Raw genomic sequence first — 20,059 nt, forward strand, 5'->3', positions numbered from 1 at the left:
ACCAATGCTGCATGTCTTCCATAATTCCAAGAGCAATTATAAAACAGGTTGGTTACAGGAAAACAAAAGTTCTGAGGACCGAGACGGTGGCCCAAGGTTGCCCAGTCAGAACTTGCACCAGGTCTCACAGGGAGCTGTGACACAGAAGCAGAACAACTACCCTACCATTCCAAGGGCTTGACTTCCCCATAGCAGTCCAAGGCTCCCCTCCTTCCAGTCCCAAGATGCCCCACCCTCACCCCAACGACCAACTCTTCTAGTTCAAACAGGGATGGAAGCACCCAGCCCCAGAGGCAGAAGCCTAGCATTTCTTCTCTCTCCCATACCTTCAGCTTAGGGGGTCCTCAGGTCAAGGCTGATGCCTCCAGACAAAATAGCTAGGGATTTCCATCCCAGTGAAGAACAGAAAACACACATCACACGCCCCACATGCCCCAAATTCCAGACATTCCTCAGATGCTTGGCTTTGTAGGTGACAGACATCTGGAGCTTACTCAGGCTTACTTACATAGCAGGAAGCAGGAAAACCTGTGCCCCCAAGTCCAGGAGAGGCTGGGACCCTTGCTGTCTGCTGCTTCTGCTGTCTGCCCTGAGCCTTGACACTTCTCATACATACCCACCAAGAAACCCCTATTCTTGAACCCAGGTTACTACCAACATCTTATTGGAAATGTGCACAGAATCCTGGAGAGATGGCTCTGTGGTTAAGAGCAGGCACTGCTTTTACAGGGGACCTCAGTTCAGTTCCCCAAAGCCACATTGGGTGGCTTAAAAACGACCTGTGACTCCAGATCCAGGGGATCCTATTCCTCTGAGCTCCATGGGTGCACGTGAGTGTGCACGCACACCCACCTACCCACCCACACACATAAACACACACATACCTAATTTAAAAAATAAAATAAAATAAATCTTTAAAAAAAAAAAGGGAGTCCTCTAAACATTGAAGACCTACTATGAGTCTGGCAGCATTTACTAGGAGCACAAGTATCTCTTAAAAGTAAGGCTTTCTTTGGTTGCATTTCCTGTATGTTTGTTTGTTTGGAGTATGTGTGTGTGTGTTCATGTTATAGCGCTTGTGGAGGTCAGAGGACAACTTTTCTGGAGACCTTGTTAGCAATCAGGCATCTCTACTAGCTGTCCTCAGGGACCTAGTGACAGCGGGTGATGTCATCACTGGTTGCGAGAGTATGACACATTTCCACTGTCACCACCAGTCACATATCCTCCTTATATGTGCATGTGATACATTCCCTTATAAAAAGCCAGTGACACCTTTCCCGCCCTCTCTCCCTTCCACGCTCACTCAGAGGTAGTCTCCGTGTGCCCCTCCCCCAAGTAAGCCCCCTCCCCCCACCCCTGTGAAGTCTGTTGCATGGTGCAACTTTGTTGCTTAAATCCTAACAGTTCTCAATTCCCACCGTGTGCTGGGATCAAACTTGAATTGTCAGGCTTGCTCAGCAAGTGTTGTTGTGTGCTGAGTCATCTCACTGGCTGTGCATGTGTGTGTGTGTGTACGTGTGTACATGTGTGCTTATGCATATAAAGTTCAGAGGTCAGGATTGATGTCTTCTTTGGTTGCTCTCTACTTTCATTTTTTTCAGACAGGCTTTCACTAAAAGTGGAGCTCACTGATTGGCTAGACTAGGTTAGTAAGCCCTGATGACCTCTAGTCATCCCCACCCCGCCCCACAACAGGGATCACAGATGTGTGTTCTTAAAGGAATACTAGGATCCAAGCTCAGGTTCTCATGCTTGCTTGACAAGCACTTTAACCACTGAGCCAAATGGTCCCACCTTCAAGATTGCTTTCCTGTAAAGAGGAACAAAACTTTGCCTAGTACTTCATGTGTAGACAAATGCAGGCCTTTCCCTATATGGCTGGCTAGTCTCTGAGATAGAAACCAGTGTGGGCTGGCTTAAATATTGCAGGAATGGACTTGAGTAACCTGGAAGAATGGAGGTGAGACTGGAGTTCCCTGAGAAGCCCCACCCTTGTGAGAGGTCTTGCAGACTTCCTGACTGGAGAGCGGTATGTTGCAGGTCAGGGACTAAGTTATATCTTGAGTTGTCTCTGTTTTTCAGAATAGCCATTGTGTACTAACCACTGTATCTGACTTAACACTTCTGTGACTATTAGGTAAAACTGATACTGAGGAAATTGGGGTCCCTTCTTGTGGTTCTTGGTCTCATTAATGAAAGAATTTCAGAACGAACCCAACTTTAAGGACAATTGTACTGGAGTCTAAAAGACACCCACCAGGGCAGGCTGCTGTGAACCTCAGCAGCTGACAGAGAAGGAGGATGGAGGGGAGAAGCCATGCCATGTAAGCTGGCAGGGAGGTTGGACATATAAGAAGTGACATAGGAATGGCCTCCATAGGCTCATAGATTTGAATGCTTGGTCACTAGAGAGTGGCATTGCTTGAGAGGAATTAGAAGGTGTGGCCTTGTTGGAGGAAGTGTGGGACTTCAGAGCTCAAGCCAAATCTAGTGTCCCTTTCTTCCTGCTGCCTATGAATGAATCCAGATGTAGAACTCTCAACTTCCCTAGTACCATGTCTGCTCTCATGTCTCCATGCTTCCACTAGGACCACATAAACCTCCGAAACTGTAAGCAAGCTCTCGTGAAGTGCTTTCTTTTATAAGAAAGGTACATTCCCATGATATCTTAGGGTTTCTGTTGCTGTGAAGAGACACCATGATCATGGCATCTCTTATAAAGGGCAACATTTAGCACACTCCACAAGCCACACCTATTCCAACAAGACCACACCTCCTAATAGTCCCACTCCCTCCTTAGGAGCCTATGGGGGCCATTTCCATTCAAACCATCACCACACTCATGGCCTCTTTTCACACCAATAGAACACTTACTAAGACAGGAAACAAACAGCTACACAGTGGGAAGGGAGCTTGGAAGAAAGAGTAAGAAAGCCCCAAGTATTGGGGAAACCCAAGCTATGAAGGAAAACATTGTTAGAAAAGGATTTTTTTTTTTAAGAAGAAGAGAAGTTACAGTTTTCTAAATGATTCAGACTTGGGAAGCTGCATGACTTTGGCTTGGTAAGCTACCACATTGGAATGTGAGAGGTGGTGGTGGTAGCTTGGAATTCTGGGAAGGAAAAGTACGGTATCTCATTACAGGGGTAATTATTGCACCTGTCGATAGCATGGCTTGAGGCAAACGCTCCTTCCTGGTGGCGGTGTCTTAGCCAAATGACTTACAACCACCTTCATTTTGTGACCACTTCTTGCACAGTGGAGCATGACATTCAGGGTGGCCTGGATCTGTGTTCCTGGGCCATGGTTGCTCACGTGTGGTTCAGAATAAGCTACCTCTCACTTCCTGTTGTGTGACTTTTCCTGGAGAGACATGATCATGTTAGACACGGATTACATAGTCATACTGTAACACTCCCTTTGGAGCAAGAGGTGTGTCTTTATACCCACAGTTGTTAGACGAGCTGGTCAATGAGGTCACTACAGATTTGAATCCTGACTGTTTTCCCTCTGCCATCTTTGGGATGGACTCAGTCCTGAGGCTAAAGCTGGAACTTTCATTCATCACTGCTATGGGAGAGAGTCCAACACCTCCAGCAGATATTTCTTCTCCTCTCAGAAGAACCAGGGTGTACGTAAAGTCCACAGCCAAACACCCACCAGTAGGAGGAACGAGACCTTCCTTGACCCAGAGCACCTGTAGCTTCCAGTCAACACCCCAGTAAGCACTGCTCCATTTTGAAAGGAACCGGCGAGTTAAGTAGACTCTTCATCATGGATTCCTAGTGGTCTTGAAAGCAACTTGCTCAAAGTCACTTCTCTGAAGCCCAAAGCTCTTACATGTTCTTTTGCTTCCTTCCTTTGTCTCCAGACATTGAAGGAAGAAAGCCTGAGGTGTTGAACTGCAAGTGCCTATGGCCCAGGTACCTGCAGGGTTTATTAAAGAAACCTTTCTCTATGTCTCCCCGTTTTTTCTTCTAGCCGACCCTTTGTGGGTCCAGGCCATGAGCACCGTCTTCTAGGGACCAGATCACACCATCAGAAGCCTTTTCTCTATTTCAGTAACAACTTCCTTTGGGTTGGATCCTGTGCTGGTTATTTTTTTATGTCAGTTTGACACAAGCTAGGCTCACTGGGAAGAAAGAATCTTAAGTGAGAAAATATTTTCATATGATTGGCCCGTAGGGAAGACTTATAGGGCATTTCTTGATATATAATTGATGGAGGAGGGCTTAGCTCACTGTGGGCACTGCCATTCTAAGCTAGTAATCCAGAGCTGTAAGAAAGCAGGCCGAGCAAGCCATGGGGAGCAAGCCAGTAGCAGCACTCCTCCATGGCCTCTGCTTCAGCTCCTGACTCTAGATTCCTTTCCTGAGTTTCTGCCCTGACTTCTTGATGATAAACTGTGATCCAGATGTGATCCAGAAGTGAAAGTGAAAGAACTCTTTGCTCCCTAATTTGCTGTTGGTCATAGTGTTTAGTTACAGCCATAGGAACATTAGCAGACCCTAGCTTCCAGCTTTGCCAGCGGTGAGAGTCATAGTGTTTAGTTACAGCCATAGGAACATTAGCAGACCCTAGCTACCAGCTTTGCCAGTGGTGAGAGTTCACAAAGAGGTGCCAGTATATTAAGGATCAAATTGTGTTTCTTCGAAGCTGTGTTCGGAAGGGACTCCTAGGAAAGCACTCTTTGGAGGAGCTGTTTTGGACAGCTAGGGTGGGGCTGTATAGGTGAACAAGGAAGGAAGACAAGACAGCTGTGGTGTGCAGTAGCTGTTTACGCACAATCTTGTTTCGTGTTCAAAGTTCAAACCAGAGGGGCCTCAAACACTGGTCACCAACAAACTAAATCCACCCCATCTAAGCCATTTCATAGCTTTGGAAGCTGGTGAGGTTACATGCAACATGATGTGACCCCTGCCTCTGGCCTAGAAGAGGCTATTTCAGAGATGAAATATAGGCAGCTAATAATTCTAGTGATATTTTAGAGTAGGACTCTGATGAATTCAAGGTGTGGTTGCAAAAGCATTTGTCCCTAGATCATACAATAATTAAAACAATACCAACCAAAAAATCCCCAAGGATAAAAATACTGATGTGATAGCACGAATTCCACGGTCTCTGGAGATATTGGACACACACAGATGTCTTCAAGCCCTCAAGAAGTTGCAGAGACACACAAAGGTATTCACCTACACTTTGCTTCTTAAATTTTTTCCTAGAAACTTTTCTTTTTTCCCTCCAGAGAGACAGGGACACTCTACTAATGTCCTATGGAACCACACTGCCCCCTGTGGAACAGCCTGGTGCTGGCCAACTGTGCTGCCGGCTGCAAACATGGCTTCCTTCTAGGACTTGGCCCATGGGGGAGGGCTGTCCTGACAAGTCAAGCCTGCATGTCTGAAGATCGTGAGGCAAAGTTGTACTGGTGCAAGATCCCCTGCTTTTCTCTCCTCTCCCCTTAGGGATGAAGCTCCACACTCTACATTTTAGCACTGTCAATCTCCGTTTCTACACTTTACAGTTTTAGCCTTTTATGATTTTCTCTCCTCCCCCTCCCCACAGCTCCAAACATCCTTCACTGCTGCTAAAAGCTCTAATTGACCTTGGCCAATTGCTTCCCTGGCTGCCTTTGATGGGCAGCTCCAGCCCATCTCCTGGGCAGCTTGAGTTCCTGTCCCTCTCTGAAACTCTGGGTCCTTCTAGCAAGTGGAAGCGGGACGGACTTCTCCAGAGCCCAAGGTCTTGGAGGAAAGTAATGTTTTCTACAGACCCAGGTGCTGAAGTAAGGCCAGCCCTGCATCTTCCTTCCTGCTTCTCTAACGATCCCTATAACATCAGAGTGCCGGGAGCACAGAGCCACCAGCTTTGCTCTGGATCTCTTTACACCTTGGGCCACCCAAGCCCCACACGCCTACGGAAGAGGATCAGCCTTCTGATGAAACTTGGAGCATTTCTGCAGCACAGTTCGGAGCAGAGGAGAACCAAACTTCCTTTTCCAAGCTGTAGAATTCCTGAAGCCAGAATTGACGGGGAATTCTAAATATGGTCCCAAGGCTTTGGGCCTTGTACTGACCTTCTTAGGTAATGCCCCTGGATAGACCATCCTGTCCTTGCCCCAGTCCATCCTGGAACACAATGCCAGAGGCTTTCTTACTCTGGGGGAAATGGGGCAAGCAATTCTGTTGTGTTCAGGGCAAAGATGTTTAAATGACAATGCCCAGGGGAATGTCTCTCAGTCACATAGTTACCATGGCACACCGGTGTTCCAGAGGACCCAGATTTGTTTCCGGTAAGCACTCTTGTAAGGCAGCACTCAACCACCAACTACCTGCAAGTACAGTTCCAGGGAACCCTGGGCTCTCTGGCCTCTGTGGTGCGTTTAAACATTCTCTCTCTCTCTCTCTCTCTCTCTCTCTCTCTCTCTCTCTCTCTCTCACACACACACACACACACACATAAAACTTTTAAAGATGTCATAGTCTACAAAAGGGGGGGAAAAGTAGGATTATGGGAGCATCATTTGGAATACATCACTGACTGAGCAGCACAGGAAGGTTCTTAGAGGAAGGGGGTGACCTCTGGATGCCCCCTTCCTGCCACAAACATATATGGAATGGAATGGTCTTGTGGTCTTTCCTCTCTCCCAATCCCTCATTGCTCAGGAGCCTCTAGTATGAGCCAGGCTCTGCCTCATGTATGTCTGGCCCCACGGTCCTCTTCCCCACCTCAGCCTGTTCGATTTCCATCCTGCAGGCTTTCATTGAGGATCTCAGCAGGCTGACTGTGAAACCATGAGCTCTGCATGGACCAGCCAGCCTTGTGTATGCAGCAGAGAATGAGACCTGGCCTCAAACAAGAGGAAGGCAAGGGCCAGCATCAGAGTTTGTCCTCTGACCTCCACACACACACGTCTTTCCCCTTCCACATATAAGTAATGTATGAAATTCTCAAAGAATTAAGTGTTTTAAAAGTCGGTAAATACGCAAACCATGAGCTTTAGAAGAACCAACCTGAATCTCTTTGTCCTTTAGTAGTGGATCTTTACGGAGTAGCTGGGAAATCCCAGCTCTATTGGGTCAGTGAACTTGGAGCAGTTCTCTAACCTCTCTGTGCTTTGGCCTTATGTCTTAGGGCTTTACTGCTGTGAACACACATTATGACCAAGGCAACTCTTATAAAGAAAACATGTAATTGGGGCTGGCTTACAGGTTCAGAGGTTCAGTCCAGTATCATCAAGGTGGGAACATGGCAGCATCCAGGCAGATGTGGGGCTGGAGGAGCTGGAGTTCCACCTCTTGTTCTGAAGGCAAACAGGAGAAGACTGGCTCCCACGTGGCTAGGAGAAGGGTCTCACTGCCCACCCTACAGTGACATACTTCTTCCAACAAGGCCACACCTCCTAATCGTGCCATTCCCTGGGCCAAGTATATTCAAACCACTGTACTTTTGTATCTACCTGCGTGTCTTGCTATGAGGAATAAACAGGGGTAACAGGTCAGTAGCCACTTCACATCTGCTTCCCTGTGCCAGCCTGTCTGATGGCAGTTCCCTCTTGCTATTGCATCCCCATCCTGGAAAATTCTGGGACCCCAACACGATGTGTATTCTTGACTTCTTCCCCTCCTGTCACTCCAAGCCCCAGACTCACTGAATTGCTCCTTGTTCTACTAAGACATTGTCTCGTTAAACCCAGGCTGTTGCCTTTACAACCCCACAGCTTGAAGTGTCTCTCCTTCACTGCTGTGAAACTCCAGTGCATAGTTATCGGGCAGACCGCACCCTCTAGGAAGCCTTGCCCACCTTCAGAGCAGTACCCTATTATTCCCATTTCTCTGAGTCTAGGGTTTGTCTTCCCTGAATTGTGACCATCTCTGGGAATGTGAGTTGAGCTCCAGTGTCCTGGGCACAGCAGGTGCCAAGGCTTGCAGGCAAGGTCACTGGTGACCTTTTGACCTGATACGAGTTTTGTGTACAGAGGGTGTGAGTTTTGATAGGCAGCAGCCAACCTTGCTCAGCTACTTCCTGCCCCCTTGAGTCTTAGGCTGTCCCTTTGAAGAACGGCCATATGCCTTTTCTAGGGCTGCTGAGCACTGAGGGATGTGTCTGGCGGCACAGGACTGGCACTAAGGAGGTTCAACCATAGCCTTTTACCCTATTCCCTGGTCTGCCCCCCAGGCATCTCACTTTTGTTTTAGCAGTCTTCAGTCCTAGTCTAATTTTTGTCATTCCTATTGAGTCAGAGATATGCAAGCTTTATTACCAACTGGCTCAGAGTGTGTGAGTTCAGGAGTATCCCCCAGTCACTGGTGTCCATCCCAAGGTCACTTTTGGTTGCTATGGTGATTCTCTGACACCCCCATCTTGCAGATTAGGAATGCTTCATATTTTTCTAAGTCTGGCTGCCCTGAAAACAAGGACTTCTGGCCAAGGATCCACCCCCTCCAAAAGGAAGACAGGCTGGAGGTGACATTTTTGGCCTCAGCTGTCACAAATGAACCTAATCAATCTTCCTGTGGTGGGTCTCCACAAGTCCAGTGCCTCATAGACACTCTTTTGTGCTCAGGGGTTTAGTCTTCGAGGGACATGCAAGGTCCCTGCAAGGGCTGACCTGTTCAAGAAGCCCATTTGTTTCAGAGGAAGGAGGAGACCACATTATTTTTCTGGGTCAGTGAAGTAGAGTGGAATTGGGTGGCACCCTGGGGCTGGTCTTACCCCCGTCTCCCACCCATACATGTGTATACACACACACACACACACACACACACACACACACCCATCCTTGGTTATTGTGGAGATAGATGTTTGGCTCAGGGCAGAATTTCTCCTCCATAAGCAAGATGCCCTCTTCCGTCTTTTTTGCACCCCATCCCCACCCCACCCCCCGCCATTGCCATGAAACCTTCACACAAGTTCATTCCTTTAAAAGTTTATTTCTGATGAATAAAAAAAATAATTTATGTGATTAGATAAATTAATTTATGCGATTAAACATTATGACAAGGGCAGAGCTTCTCTTTCTTGTCTCCTGACAGATGTGGCTGCAGAGGGGCTCGCATGCTATTGCCTCCTGGTGGGCAGTGAGCTGGGTTCCAGGGAGACCAGATAAAACCTAGCCTGTTTCACAGAAAAGTGTCAGCCCTTCTTCATAGTATTGTGAGACTACTGGAAGTTCCCTCCTCGTGCTCATTCCAAATGACCACAACTTAATACACCAAGTGCTAGCTCACCCTGATGGAGCAGTGACGTCAGGCGATTTGTGGAGGATGTCTTCCCTAGCGGAGGCTGCCGACTCTGTGGGAGGGACTCTGGGGAGAGGTGAGATCTGGGCCACCAGCATAGCCCCTAAGACCATTCTTTGGCTTTTAGGACTCTGGGCACTGTTGCCTCTCAGCCTGTAAGCAACTATTTTCTTCCAGTTCCTTGTAACTTGCTCAGTCACTTAGATGTGTCTGTCTGTGTGCGCCGTCACTGAGTTCGTTTCTTCTAGGTGTTTGAGCAGAGCATACAATCAGTGCTGAGATCTTAAGCTTTACCTCCCAGAGGCTCTACCTTAGCCCTGAACTGCAAAGCTCAGGGAGATTTGGGGGACCACCTGCCAGAGAGACAAGAGGAAGTGCAGTGTGCACTGCTTAACACCTCCACCCTAATTCCTTCATCAGGTTCTGGTTCTGGGGCCGCTTAGGAGGTGGGGATAAATACATGCTTTTAGGTGGTGGGACATTTTGGTTAAAGTCTGTGTGTTGCTGGGAACCAACCCAGGGCCTAGCACTTACGAGGCAAACATTTTAACACTAAGTTACTTCCATTAGCTGTTGGTTTTTCTGAGACAGGATCTTGCTACCCAGCCCAGGCTGACCTTAGACTTGGCAATTCTCCTGCCTCCACCTCCCCAGTGCTGGGATTCTAAATGTTCGCCGTCACACCTCACTACACGGTTTTAAACACTTGGTTTCAGCTGTCCGTACTCTCACCAGCCGGAAGAGAACTCAGACAACAAGCAGATGTGTGTGCTAAGAGGCTTACAGGGTTTTCTGGGCGAAGAGTGTGCGCCAGCAGATCTGTGGTGGCTTAGCCCTGAAAGCCCGTGCACAAACTGAAGCCAGGGCAGCTGCCTCTGGAAATCACCAACGCCAACTGGAGGACTGTCTTGGTCCTAAGTATCAGCTTATGATGACCGTCAAGACCACCCCCCAAACTGGCCAGTGGAAGGGCTACCCAGGGCTGTCTGACCAAACATGGCTTTTGCATCCTGAAAACCAAAAGACCTCTGAAAGGCGGAAGTAAGCCAAATGCAATTTCCCAGCCATCAGGCACATCCTACTTTTGACCATCAAACAGGGAAACGCAGGACAGGAAGATCAGTGTAAGGATTCAACACCCAATGTTGGCCTCCCTCACGGGACCAGAGGCAGGAGTGCACTTTGCTGCATTCCCAGTCCCCCTCACAGATGGATTCCATGTTCCAGGCCTTGGGTCCTGGGCCTTGAAACTACTTCAAACTGCAATTCACTACATCTGCATTCTTTCTCCCTTAGGAGCCACAAGACCCCTCAGTGCCTCTGGGGACACCAGCAGCAGCAGTAAGTAATGCCTGAAGCCCAGCATTTCTGCCGGTTTATGAAACGAGATCAGCCAGCTGCGAGGACATTCACATACATGGACACAGCATGGGCTAGCAAGGGACAGGTGAGAAGTAGGCCCACGACCATGGCAGGAGATACCTGAGAACGACCTCCTCCCAAGTTCCTAGTGCACATCACCCGAGACAGGAGGGCACACTCCCACTGTCCTCAAACTCCCCTCACGGTCCCTTGCCTTCATTTGTTAGAGGTCTTCTCCTGTGTCCACTTCTGTGAAAGTTTTAAACCACCCTGGGGTAGACACTTGGTATCTGTCCTGCCCCTGGAATGTCCAATGTGGCAGGGGACAGGTAGAAGGAGGGGTGAGGGGCTAGCTGCCTGGAAGCATATCCTACAGGAAGAGGGTGAGCCAGCTGCAGGAGAGCCTCTTGTCCTACTGTGTGAGATCACCATCTTGATCATGAACTTTGGGGTTTGGCTTAATAGTTTTGGACAGTACCCAGCAAAGGCGTGAAGTGGTGGCGCACACCTTTAATCCCAGCACTTGGGAGGCAGAGGCAGGCGGATTTCTGAGTTCGAGGCCAGCCTGGTCTACAGAGTGAGTTCCAGGACAGCCAGGGCTATACAGAGAAACCCTGTCTGGGAAAAACAAAACAAAACAAACAAAAAGAGTTACAGTTAACAAGGGTGAGCGAGGCGGTTTGCTTTCCCATGAGCATCAAGGGCTCCCAGCATGGAGGCTCTCCAGCAGCCCTGCTCAGCCTCACTCCTTCCACGTGTGCCCTGCATTTGCTTTTCATTCACACCGTACTTAGATCCTTCTACCTGTGTGAAAGGAATTCCTTTGTGCAGCATGTGTAAGTCTCTACACATCTGGGAAGGTGTCAGAATTTCATTATGTTTTAGAACTGCGGCACAGGAGAGTCTGCTTGAGGAGACTCATCTGGCAAGGTCAAAGGTTGATTCTTTCTTTCCTTTCGGAGGACTAGAGTACCAGTGTTTTTTCTTTGGTAGAAATCTGGATCGAAGTGGTGAGCCCAACATACAATGTGGTACCAGTATCATATCATTAAGGGAGAGAAAGCCTGCCCTCAGCAGCCATTAGCCTTGAAGACCATATGCCTTTTTTTTTTTTTCTCTCCTCTTTTGGAGGCGGGGTCTCATGTAGCCGAGGCTTTTCTCTATAATTTACTATGTAGCCAAGGCTGGTCTCTGACTTACTATGTAGGCAAAGATAACCTTGAACTTCTGACCCACCTGCCTCTATCTCCCTGGTGCTGGGATTACAGGCTTGTGGCACCACATCGAGTTTATATGATGGGACCCAGTGCTTTGTGCATGCTAACCAGGCAAACACTCTACCAACTGAGCTACAGTCTAAGCACGCCCCTGCTAACTCTTCATGAATTCATTAACATGCTGGTACTTGATATCAGGCCCTCCCTCATCCATCATCTTAGGCAGAGGCTCAGCTCAAATGTAAAGTCAGGGATCTCTAACTTTCTCCCCAGAAGAGGGCCCTGAGAGGAAAGGCACGAGGGGAAGGCATCCGGAGGCTGAAAGGGCAGCACCCAGATGATGTACTGTGAAAACACTTCTGGGACAACAAGCAACGCTGTCACACAGGTTCACAATGACCAGAGGGGACATTTAGATTTTAGGAATATTAAGATAAATGGTGAGAAATGCCCTCTTGAGATCAAAGGTAAAAGTTCTAAACAAATAACTTTCCTTCTTGAACTTTGACCCTCTCAAGTTCACAGAAACTGATAATAGGGCTCGAACATGGGAACCTCCTTCCTAAATGCTACCTGACTCTTCCTCCAGGGGGCGCTGCACTGAGATCCATCAGGGACATAGTCTCCATGTGTGTGTCTGCATAAACTGAAACAGCTTTGCTGAGTGAGGAGCCCAGTATTTTATTCCGGCCCCTACCCACCTAACCCTGACCACTTTCCACAACTCTGCCCTTTGGATTACGGAAGGGGGAAAAAAAATAAAATAACTTCCATTTTTCTGGGCCACAGAATACAAGATGGGTGTAGTTGTACAAGGAGCTTACACACTGAGGCGAGAAAAGCGTGCAAACGGGGCAGGGGATCTTCTCCCCCGTGGGTGAGTCAGTGCTCCACACTTACACGGACCTCTGTGACTCCAGAGTCCACTTGGGAGTGTTTCTGGCTTTATTAACAGTGTCCAACTCCAGCTGTCTTCTCTCCAGAGAGAGAATCTCTATGTCCATGATACTGATGATTCCTGTGAGCCGTTATTAGCATTGTTCTTTCCCGAGTGTGATTTCACAAAGAGGCCCTGGAGCAGTCTTAGAGGACGCGGAGTACAGGTGTCTGAGAACAATGTAATACTGACTTTTCTTTTTTGGTAACAGTCCACGAAATGCGCCCTCTGTCCTGAGATATAGCGAGGCGTGAGGGAGCTGGAGGAGCTGTGGGTGGGACACTGTACCGTGTGAGACCATGATCATGCAGCGGATAGTGACTGAGGGACTGAGGACTGAGAGAGACAGACTCCGGTGGAGGGCCAGCAGTTTCCAGGAAGTTCCTGGCTCTGGGGGACACCAGTATGTCCAGTTCTTGTTGGGGGAGTAGGAACCACCTCCTGGGGCTCGCCAGCATGGGCGGGTCTTAGCCCTCATCTTCCCTCAGCTCTGTGGGGAGGAATTTGTACTGCTGCTGGCGGATCTGGGCCAGCTTCTTCCTGGCTTCCTCCAGCTCTCGTTCTTTCTTCAGCATTTCCTCCTGGGCTGCAATGATCTGAAAGGAGACAAGAGCGGAACGGAGCTGAAGCTTTTGTGAAGGCCTGTCTTCCACAGCCCCTCTGGTGATGGACGCAGATGAGCGTTCTTTTTTAAAAAACAAAACATGTATTTATGTATGTTGAGGGTATGCGCATGTGCCTTAGCACACATGTGGAGGTCAGAGGACAATATGTAGAAGTCAGTTCTCTGTTTTCAACGTGTGGGTCCTGGGGATTGACCCAGGTCTCCAGGCCCCAGGCCACGTGCCTTTACCATGAAAGCATCTTTACTTGCTGAGCCGTAATACTGGCCCGGGAACAACATTCTTAGCTCTGGAAACTAGCCTACCTCACGGCTTGGTTTTGACACCAATGAGCCATCTGATTGGGCGGGGGTGGGGGGGGGTGGGGGGGGGAAGAAGCTGACTTCTTGGTAGGGACCTAGTAGCAAACACCTTTTGTATTGATACCAGGCTTGGTGTCTGCACTTGACTTAGACTGTCCCAATGCTTTTGTGGCAAGCCTGTGAAAGACCTGTATTTATAATGAGGGATCTGAGGCTGAGAGAGATGGGTCATTAAAGTGACTCATTTGGTAGAAAGGGAGGTAAAGCTAGGACCCCCAACCACAAAGTGGCCTTCATATAAATTTGGGGATGGATTCCTGGACTCGGAGTCCTAGGTGGCTAGACCGCCAAATCTATGGTGGATCAAGCCCTTGATTTAAAATGTCACAGTATTCCCATATTACCTATGAATATTCCTCCTGTACTATTATTATTTTTGTTTGGTGAGTACATGCATGCATACATACATACATATATATATATATATATATATATATATATATATATATATATGTACAGCTTCGTGTATGTATAGGTATACATGTGAGTGCGTGCGTGCATGTGTGTATGTGTGTGTGTGTGTGTGTGTGTGTGACTGTTGCTTCTCAGGGAGCCATTCACCTTGTTCCTGGGAGCAGTGTCTCTGACTTTTATCTGGAACCAGGCTGGCTGGCTAGCAGACCCTTTCTACCTCTTTAGCACTGGTATTACCTATATACATACACAACACACCTATTTTAAAAAAAAAAAAAAACATGGGATTTGGGGATCAAACTCAGATCTTCATGCTAGCATGACAAGCACTTTACCCTCTGAGCCATCTCTCCGGCTCCCTTTCATATATTTTGAATAATCTCCAGATGGCTTATAAGACAGAATGTAATGTGAACAGCATGCACACGACTGCTAAATGGAATCGTTTAAAGAATGACCAGAAAAACAGCCTTTCTAGAACATCCAGTAGAGTCGCAGTTTTTCCTGACTATTTTCAAGCCACTGTGGGTTGAATCCAAGGATGTGAAAGTTGTGGAGATACAGACAACAAATGCACACCTCTTGTGCTTCTAAATCTGAGGAATCCGGGTCAACGGGCACAGTGGGACTGGGCGAGTTTGTGTTCAAGAAAGCCAAACAAGTTCCCTTCAGTGGACTCTCCCAGAATGTCCACTATGCCCACAAATTTATTGACCAAGGTGTGGGGTACTAGACGCGGTAGTATTTCCCAAATTCAATTGATCAGGGACTCTTTTATATGAGACTTCTTTTTTTTTTTTTTTTTTGGTTTTTCGAGACAGGGTTTCTCTGTGTAGCCCAGCTGTCCTGGAACTCACTCTGTAGACCAGGCTGGCCTCGAACTCAGAGATCCGCCTGCCTCTGCCTCCCAAGTGCTGGGATTAAAGGCGTGCGCCACCACGCCCGGCTATATGAGACTTCTAAAGGAACAAGTAAATAAAAAAAACACGTTCTGATTAAAAAAAAACAACAAAACAAACAACTTGGTCTATAGTTAAAACCTGGAATAGTTTGCAAGAGTCCAGGAAGGCACAGAGAATACCTGATGCTGTTAAGAACACAGCCCCGTGTAACAGATTCATTCTCGTTCTCTCTCTCTCTCTCTCTCTCTCTCTCTCTCTATATATATATATATATATATATATATATATATATATATCATCCAAAAACCACAGGCCTGGCTCCCTGGCACTTCCTCTATACTTCTATGCATGAGAACACAACCCTGCCTAAGAAACCCAAGTCGTCTTATAACAGTCCTGGGCGAGAGAAGGGGCCATTCTGCCTGTGGCGGGACTGACATGGTGGCTATCCCAAAGATATCGCTGCTGTACTCTTGGCTACTCACTCTCTGTACCTTTCTTTATAATAGAATGCCTGACTTTTAGCTAGGAACATGACTGTCCAGAAAAAACCTCCCACTTCCCATGCTGCACAGTGGCTACACATTGACCAATGGCGTAGGAGAGGAAGTGAGATTTGTAAATTCCACTGCTTGTCCCTCTTCCTTACAGATGGGACACTGAAGTTGGTAAGGAAGCCATCTTGGACCCAGTTGCCAGCGGCAACATTCAGGGAGGGAGAATAAGGTGCAGTCCGGGTCTCAAACACAGCAGAAACATCACCCCTTCCTACATGGCTTACGGACAGTTACACTCAGAAGAGATGGACTTGCATCCTGTTTAAGGCCCTGCTTTGTTGAGCATCTGCTGTAATATAAGCCTCGTCTTTCTTGGCAGGCACACACGCCTGTGTGTCTGGCCACTCACCTGAGCAATGCCTCCCACGAACTTGGTTTTCACCACAACATCATCGTCATCAGCTTTGCCAAATGCCGCCTTCTGGGCTGCACGAACAAGATTGTCTGAGGCTCTTTTCACAGCATTTCCTGCCGCCTGGAGAGAGGACAAGACATGCGTGACATCATTAGCAAAAGAGCACGAGTCTGGCAAGAACAGACATGAAGTTCATGAGACCAAGTTATAACACAGAAGTTATCTGGAGCCAGCGGGATACGTCAACTCCTCCAACACTGACAGCTAAGTACAGTTCTTTCAGTGATGGATTGAAATATAGTTCCTGGCTCCCAAAAAACCACATTCATTTTAAAAAATGCTTTTATGTGTGTGTTTATGTGGGCTACATGTATGTGGATATGGAGGACAGAGGACAGCCCCAGACACACCACCTACTTCCTTTGAGACAGAGTCTCAGTGGTCTCAAGTTCATCCGTTAGGTTCACCTGGCCGGGTGGTGAGCCCTGGGGTTGCTCTCATCTTTGCCTTTCCAGTATTTGGATTGCAAACATCGGACACCACACTCAGCTCAGCGTTCGTCTGTGGGCCCTGGGGATCTAGCTCAGGCCCTCGTACTTACAGAGAGTAAGCACGTTACTGAGTCTTTACTCTCTGGCTTGAGCCCATGCTTTGGAGGGGGAATTGAAGGGCATGCAGTAAGGGGTGCGTGCCTGTTACAGAAGTATACGCAGGCTGCCTTTGGCCAGAAGAAAGCCACTGCCCCTTGGTCCTAACCAAACGTGTTTGAAATGATGGCTCAGGCTTCATGATCCGCTGCACGTTGTGGCCCTGGCTCACCTTCTCTCCGTCAGTGTTTGTGGCGCTCTGGGCTGACTTTTTACAGCCCTTGTTGCATCTGGGTCTTTCTGACAGGGACAGCCCTAGCCTGGGTCTAACAACTTGAGGGCAGGGGCATGATTAAACTCTGAGTACCTTGGTGCACCTGGTACAGAAGCTGCTCAGAGCTGGGATTCACTGAAGGTTTCCTGAGGGAGTGGAGGGCTATGAGACAAGGCAGGGAACACCCGCTCGTGTGTAAAAGAGTCTTGTAAGGAATGAGACTTGATGGGCAGAATGTAAGGCACAGCCAGGCTTATGCTTTATGAACTAAGATGAAGAGATTGCTGGAGCGCATCTCATAGACTCTGTCAATGGAAGTCTCCATCTTTTTATTACCGACTCTTACCCATTCTAGCTTACTGGTGTGTGTGTGTGTGTGTGTGTAAGTGTGCTCGTGCATGGAGTTCAGAAGTTGGCTGTCCAGTGAGCCCCAGGGATCTATTTTTGCCTCTCTCACACTGGGATTTTAGGCACATGCCACTGGGTCTGGCTTTTATGTGGGTGCTGGGATCAAACTTGGATCCTTAAGCTTGTACATGCAAGCACTTCACCCACTGAGCCATCTACTCAGTCCTTGGTTTACTCGTTATCTTCAGGGCCCTGGGGAATTGTCGTCTGCAAGCTGGGGTTTGGAATTATCTTTCAGTGGTGATCAGAGCTTCATCAAATTTCCAAGGCTCTTTGCCCATTTCTCTCAGAGTCAAGAGTTTATGTCCAAGGGATAGCCATGACTTGGGACTTCTGATCTTCCAGCTTCCACCTCCCAAGTACTGGTCTCACAGGCTTACATCACCAACCCTGTTTTACGTGGTACTAAGGATTAAACCCAACATTGGATGTGTGCTAGGCAAGCAATCTGCCAGACAGCTGTAGCCCTAGCCCTGGAACCCAGATCGCTCTTAACCCAAGTATTTTCCTCAGAGCGTCTCCCATATGTCGGAGTCCCACATCCAAGGAAAAAATAAGGATTTTAAAAACCACATGACATGACTGAGTCTCTAAGAATCACCTGGACTTTCTGCCCTTTATGATTTTACTCATGATGCATATATCAGACACTTCTAGGCAATACAAATGATCTATACAATAACACTTATCATACTAAAATTCTAGAGAACTGGAAACAAATACAATGTCTGAAGCATGGGGGGAGCTGGCACAGTCAGCTGACGTGAAACCATGCAGTCACTGAAAACGAGACTCATGAGGAATGGCGCCTCCGCCGCAAGGAGAAACTGCATGGTACGGAATGTGACAGGAAGGCGGATGCATCTCGCTATGATCACAACCAGACGCAAGCATCTCACGTAGAGGATGAGAGAAACAGAAGTCAAAACATCTGACGTGTGGGGCACTGAGGCAGCGCAATGCTCTTCCCACTTCAAATTACTCCTTTATTGTGTTTAAAACAGTCCGTGTGTGTGTGTGTATGTATATGTATATATATATCTTTGTATATGTGTGTGTGTGTGTATGTATATCTTTGTGTATGTGTGTAAGCCCACATGCCATGTGGAGGTCAGAAGTCACCTTGTGGGAGTCAGTTCTCTCCTTCTACCATGTAGATTCCACAGATCTAACTTGGGTCATCAGGCAAGCACCTTTACCCACTGAGTCATCTTTACAGCTCCCAAAGAGTTTTGTAATTAAAACAGTCAGACCAATGTCTATGTATGGGGAAGGACTTGATTGTTCTATACATACTTTCTGGGTTCTGGGAGGAAAACCTTAGCAACTTTCTCAAATCCCCTCTGTGCTCTCTCCCCCTGCTGGAGCAAATCCTAAGGACCTTCTCTGAATCAGGGGCCATGATGAAGATGGATTACCTGAGATGCTCACAGCCAAGACACAGAAAAACAGAGGCAGAGGTGCCATGTGACAGGAATCATAAGAGTGGCCAGGCCAGGGGCTCTGGCAGGAAAGAGGAGGGAGTCAGGAAGAGTTCTAGTCACAGAAGACAAACAGAAGTTTGCTGGATTGGGCTGGTGGGAGGCCAGACCATTCCAGGTGAGTGATGGCCCACGGGCACCAGCTCAGAAGGCCCAGATGCTATGTGGATGTGGTGGGCAGTGGTCGTGAGATGCACGGATGCAGACGGCAGAAGATGAGGCTGGAGAGCGAGACAGAGCTGGTGGATGGAAAGCCTGGTAGGTCATGCCAAGGAAGTGAGACGGTCCCCTTTGGCGACACTTACCCGCTCCAACAGGAGTATTTTCCCACCAGCATCAGTGACCATTACCTGTAGCCGCTTCATGGCCTCTGAATCCTGGTCGGCCTTCACCTTGCAGGCCACCAGCAGCTGAGCGGTTGAAGCTGCGACCTGCTTGGCAGATGAGATGAGCTTTTCCTCACTGGCATGTCCCTGCACAGAGGCATTGGCTGCCTCACAGAGACTGCTGGTTGCTGCCGCCACCATCCGGGCCTGAGGAGAGTCAACAGAGAAGTGACCCAAGGCCCAAACCTCCCTTGAGGGAATCCACAAAGCAAATGAGGAGGAAATGAAGGTGACTCACGGCAGAGATCAGCCCCTGGGACCACTGTCCATCATCGGCAGCGTTGGCAGGGATGGAGCCCACCTGGTGAACAGGGGAGGGAAGTTGGTTATGAGCAAGGTGAGCTGCAGCCTCCCCAGATCCTCCTGTGCCCTGCAGCACAGCACTGTCTGGTCATCTTAACCAATAACACTGACCTTGGAATGGGCCAATCATTCCTTTCACAGGATCCCAGCAATTGATTCACTGGGTCAGGACCTGCTGGCTGGTATTGACTGGCCCCATATAATCAAAGGACAATGTTCCAAATGGCTCCCGTGTAGCTGTTGGGTACCATATTTCTAGGAAATAATAATTTGGCCTCTCTCTGATGCCGACTACCTCTGTTGACCTTTCCTTTGTCAAGGAAACATCAAGGTTTCCTCCTTCAAGGGCATTTAGATCTCTCCTGCTCCCACCTTGAAAGCCATGGGGTGCGATTCTAGCAGAAGATATAGTTCCCTCTCTGCAAATGAGGGCAGACTGTGTCTTAAGGAAATATGTTTTCTCTGTAGAGGGGACAAAGGGGACATTGAAGGAAGAATCCTCTCTGCACCTGCTTAGAAATCATAGCAAATGAGAGGGTTTTTTGTTTTTTTTTGTTTTGTTTTTTGTCCAGATCTAGAAGGTTTTGTTGCAGGAAAGAGATGAGTATATCAATCTGAAAACAAGACTGGGGATCCATCAACAATT

At 48.1% G+C, this 20,059-nt stretch overlaps 1 protein-coding gene across 6 annotated transcripts in view; it reads right to left on the reverse strand.

Annotated features, from left to right (window-relative positions):
- Positions 1-8,933: 8,933 nt before the first annotated feature.
- Positions 8,934-20,059, reverse strand: part of Tln2 (talin 2) — a 425,612-nt gene continuing 414,486 nt past the window's right edge. For 5 of the 6 annotated variants that reach the window (XM_085844751.1, XM_085844753.1, XM_085844752.1 and 2 more), the window contains 4 exons: positions 19,349-19,411; positions 19,075-19,257; positions 15,969-16,094; positions 8,935-13,357 (listed from right to left, as the gene is read on the reverse strand). In XM_085844751.1, the coding sequence (XP_085700877.1) occupies positions 13,229-13,357; positions 15,969-16,094; positions 19,075-19,257; positions 19,349-19,411 (501 nt within the window). In that variant the 3' untranslated portion in view covers positions 8,935-13,228. Of the gene's footprint in view, positions 13,358-15,968; positions 16,095-19,074; positions 19,258-19,348; positions 19,412-20,059 lie in introns of all 6 variants that reach the window. The other variant, XM_085844756.1, reaches the window with a different exon arrangement.

Source organism: Mus caroli, unplaced genomic scaffold, assembly GCF_978045245.1.
Source record: "Mus caroli unplaced genomic scaffold, Mus_caroli_1 scaffold_11, whole genome shotgun sequence".
NCBI lineage: Eukaryota > Metazoa > Chordata > Mammalia > Rodentia > Muridae > Mus > Mus caroli.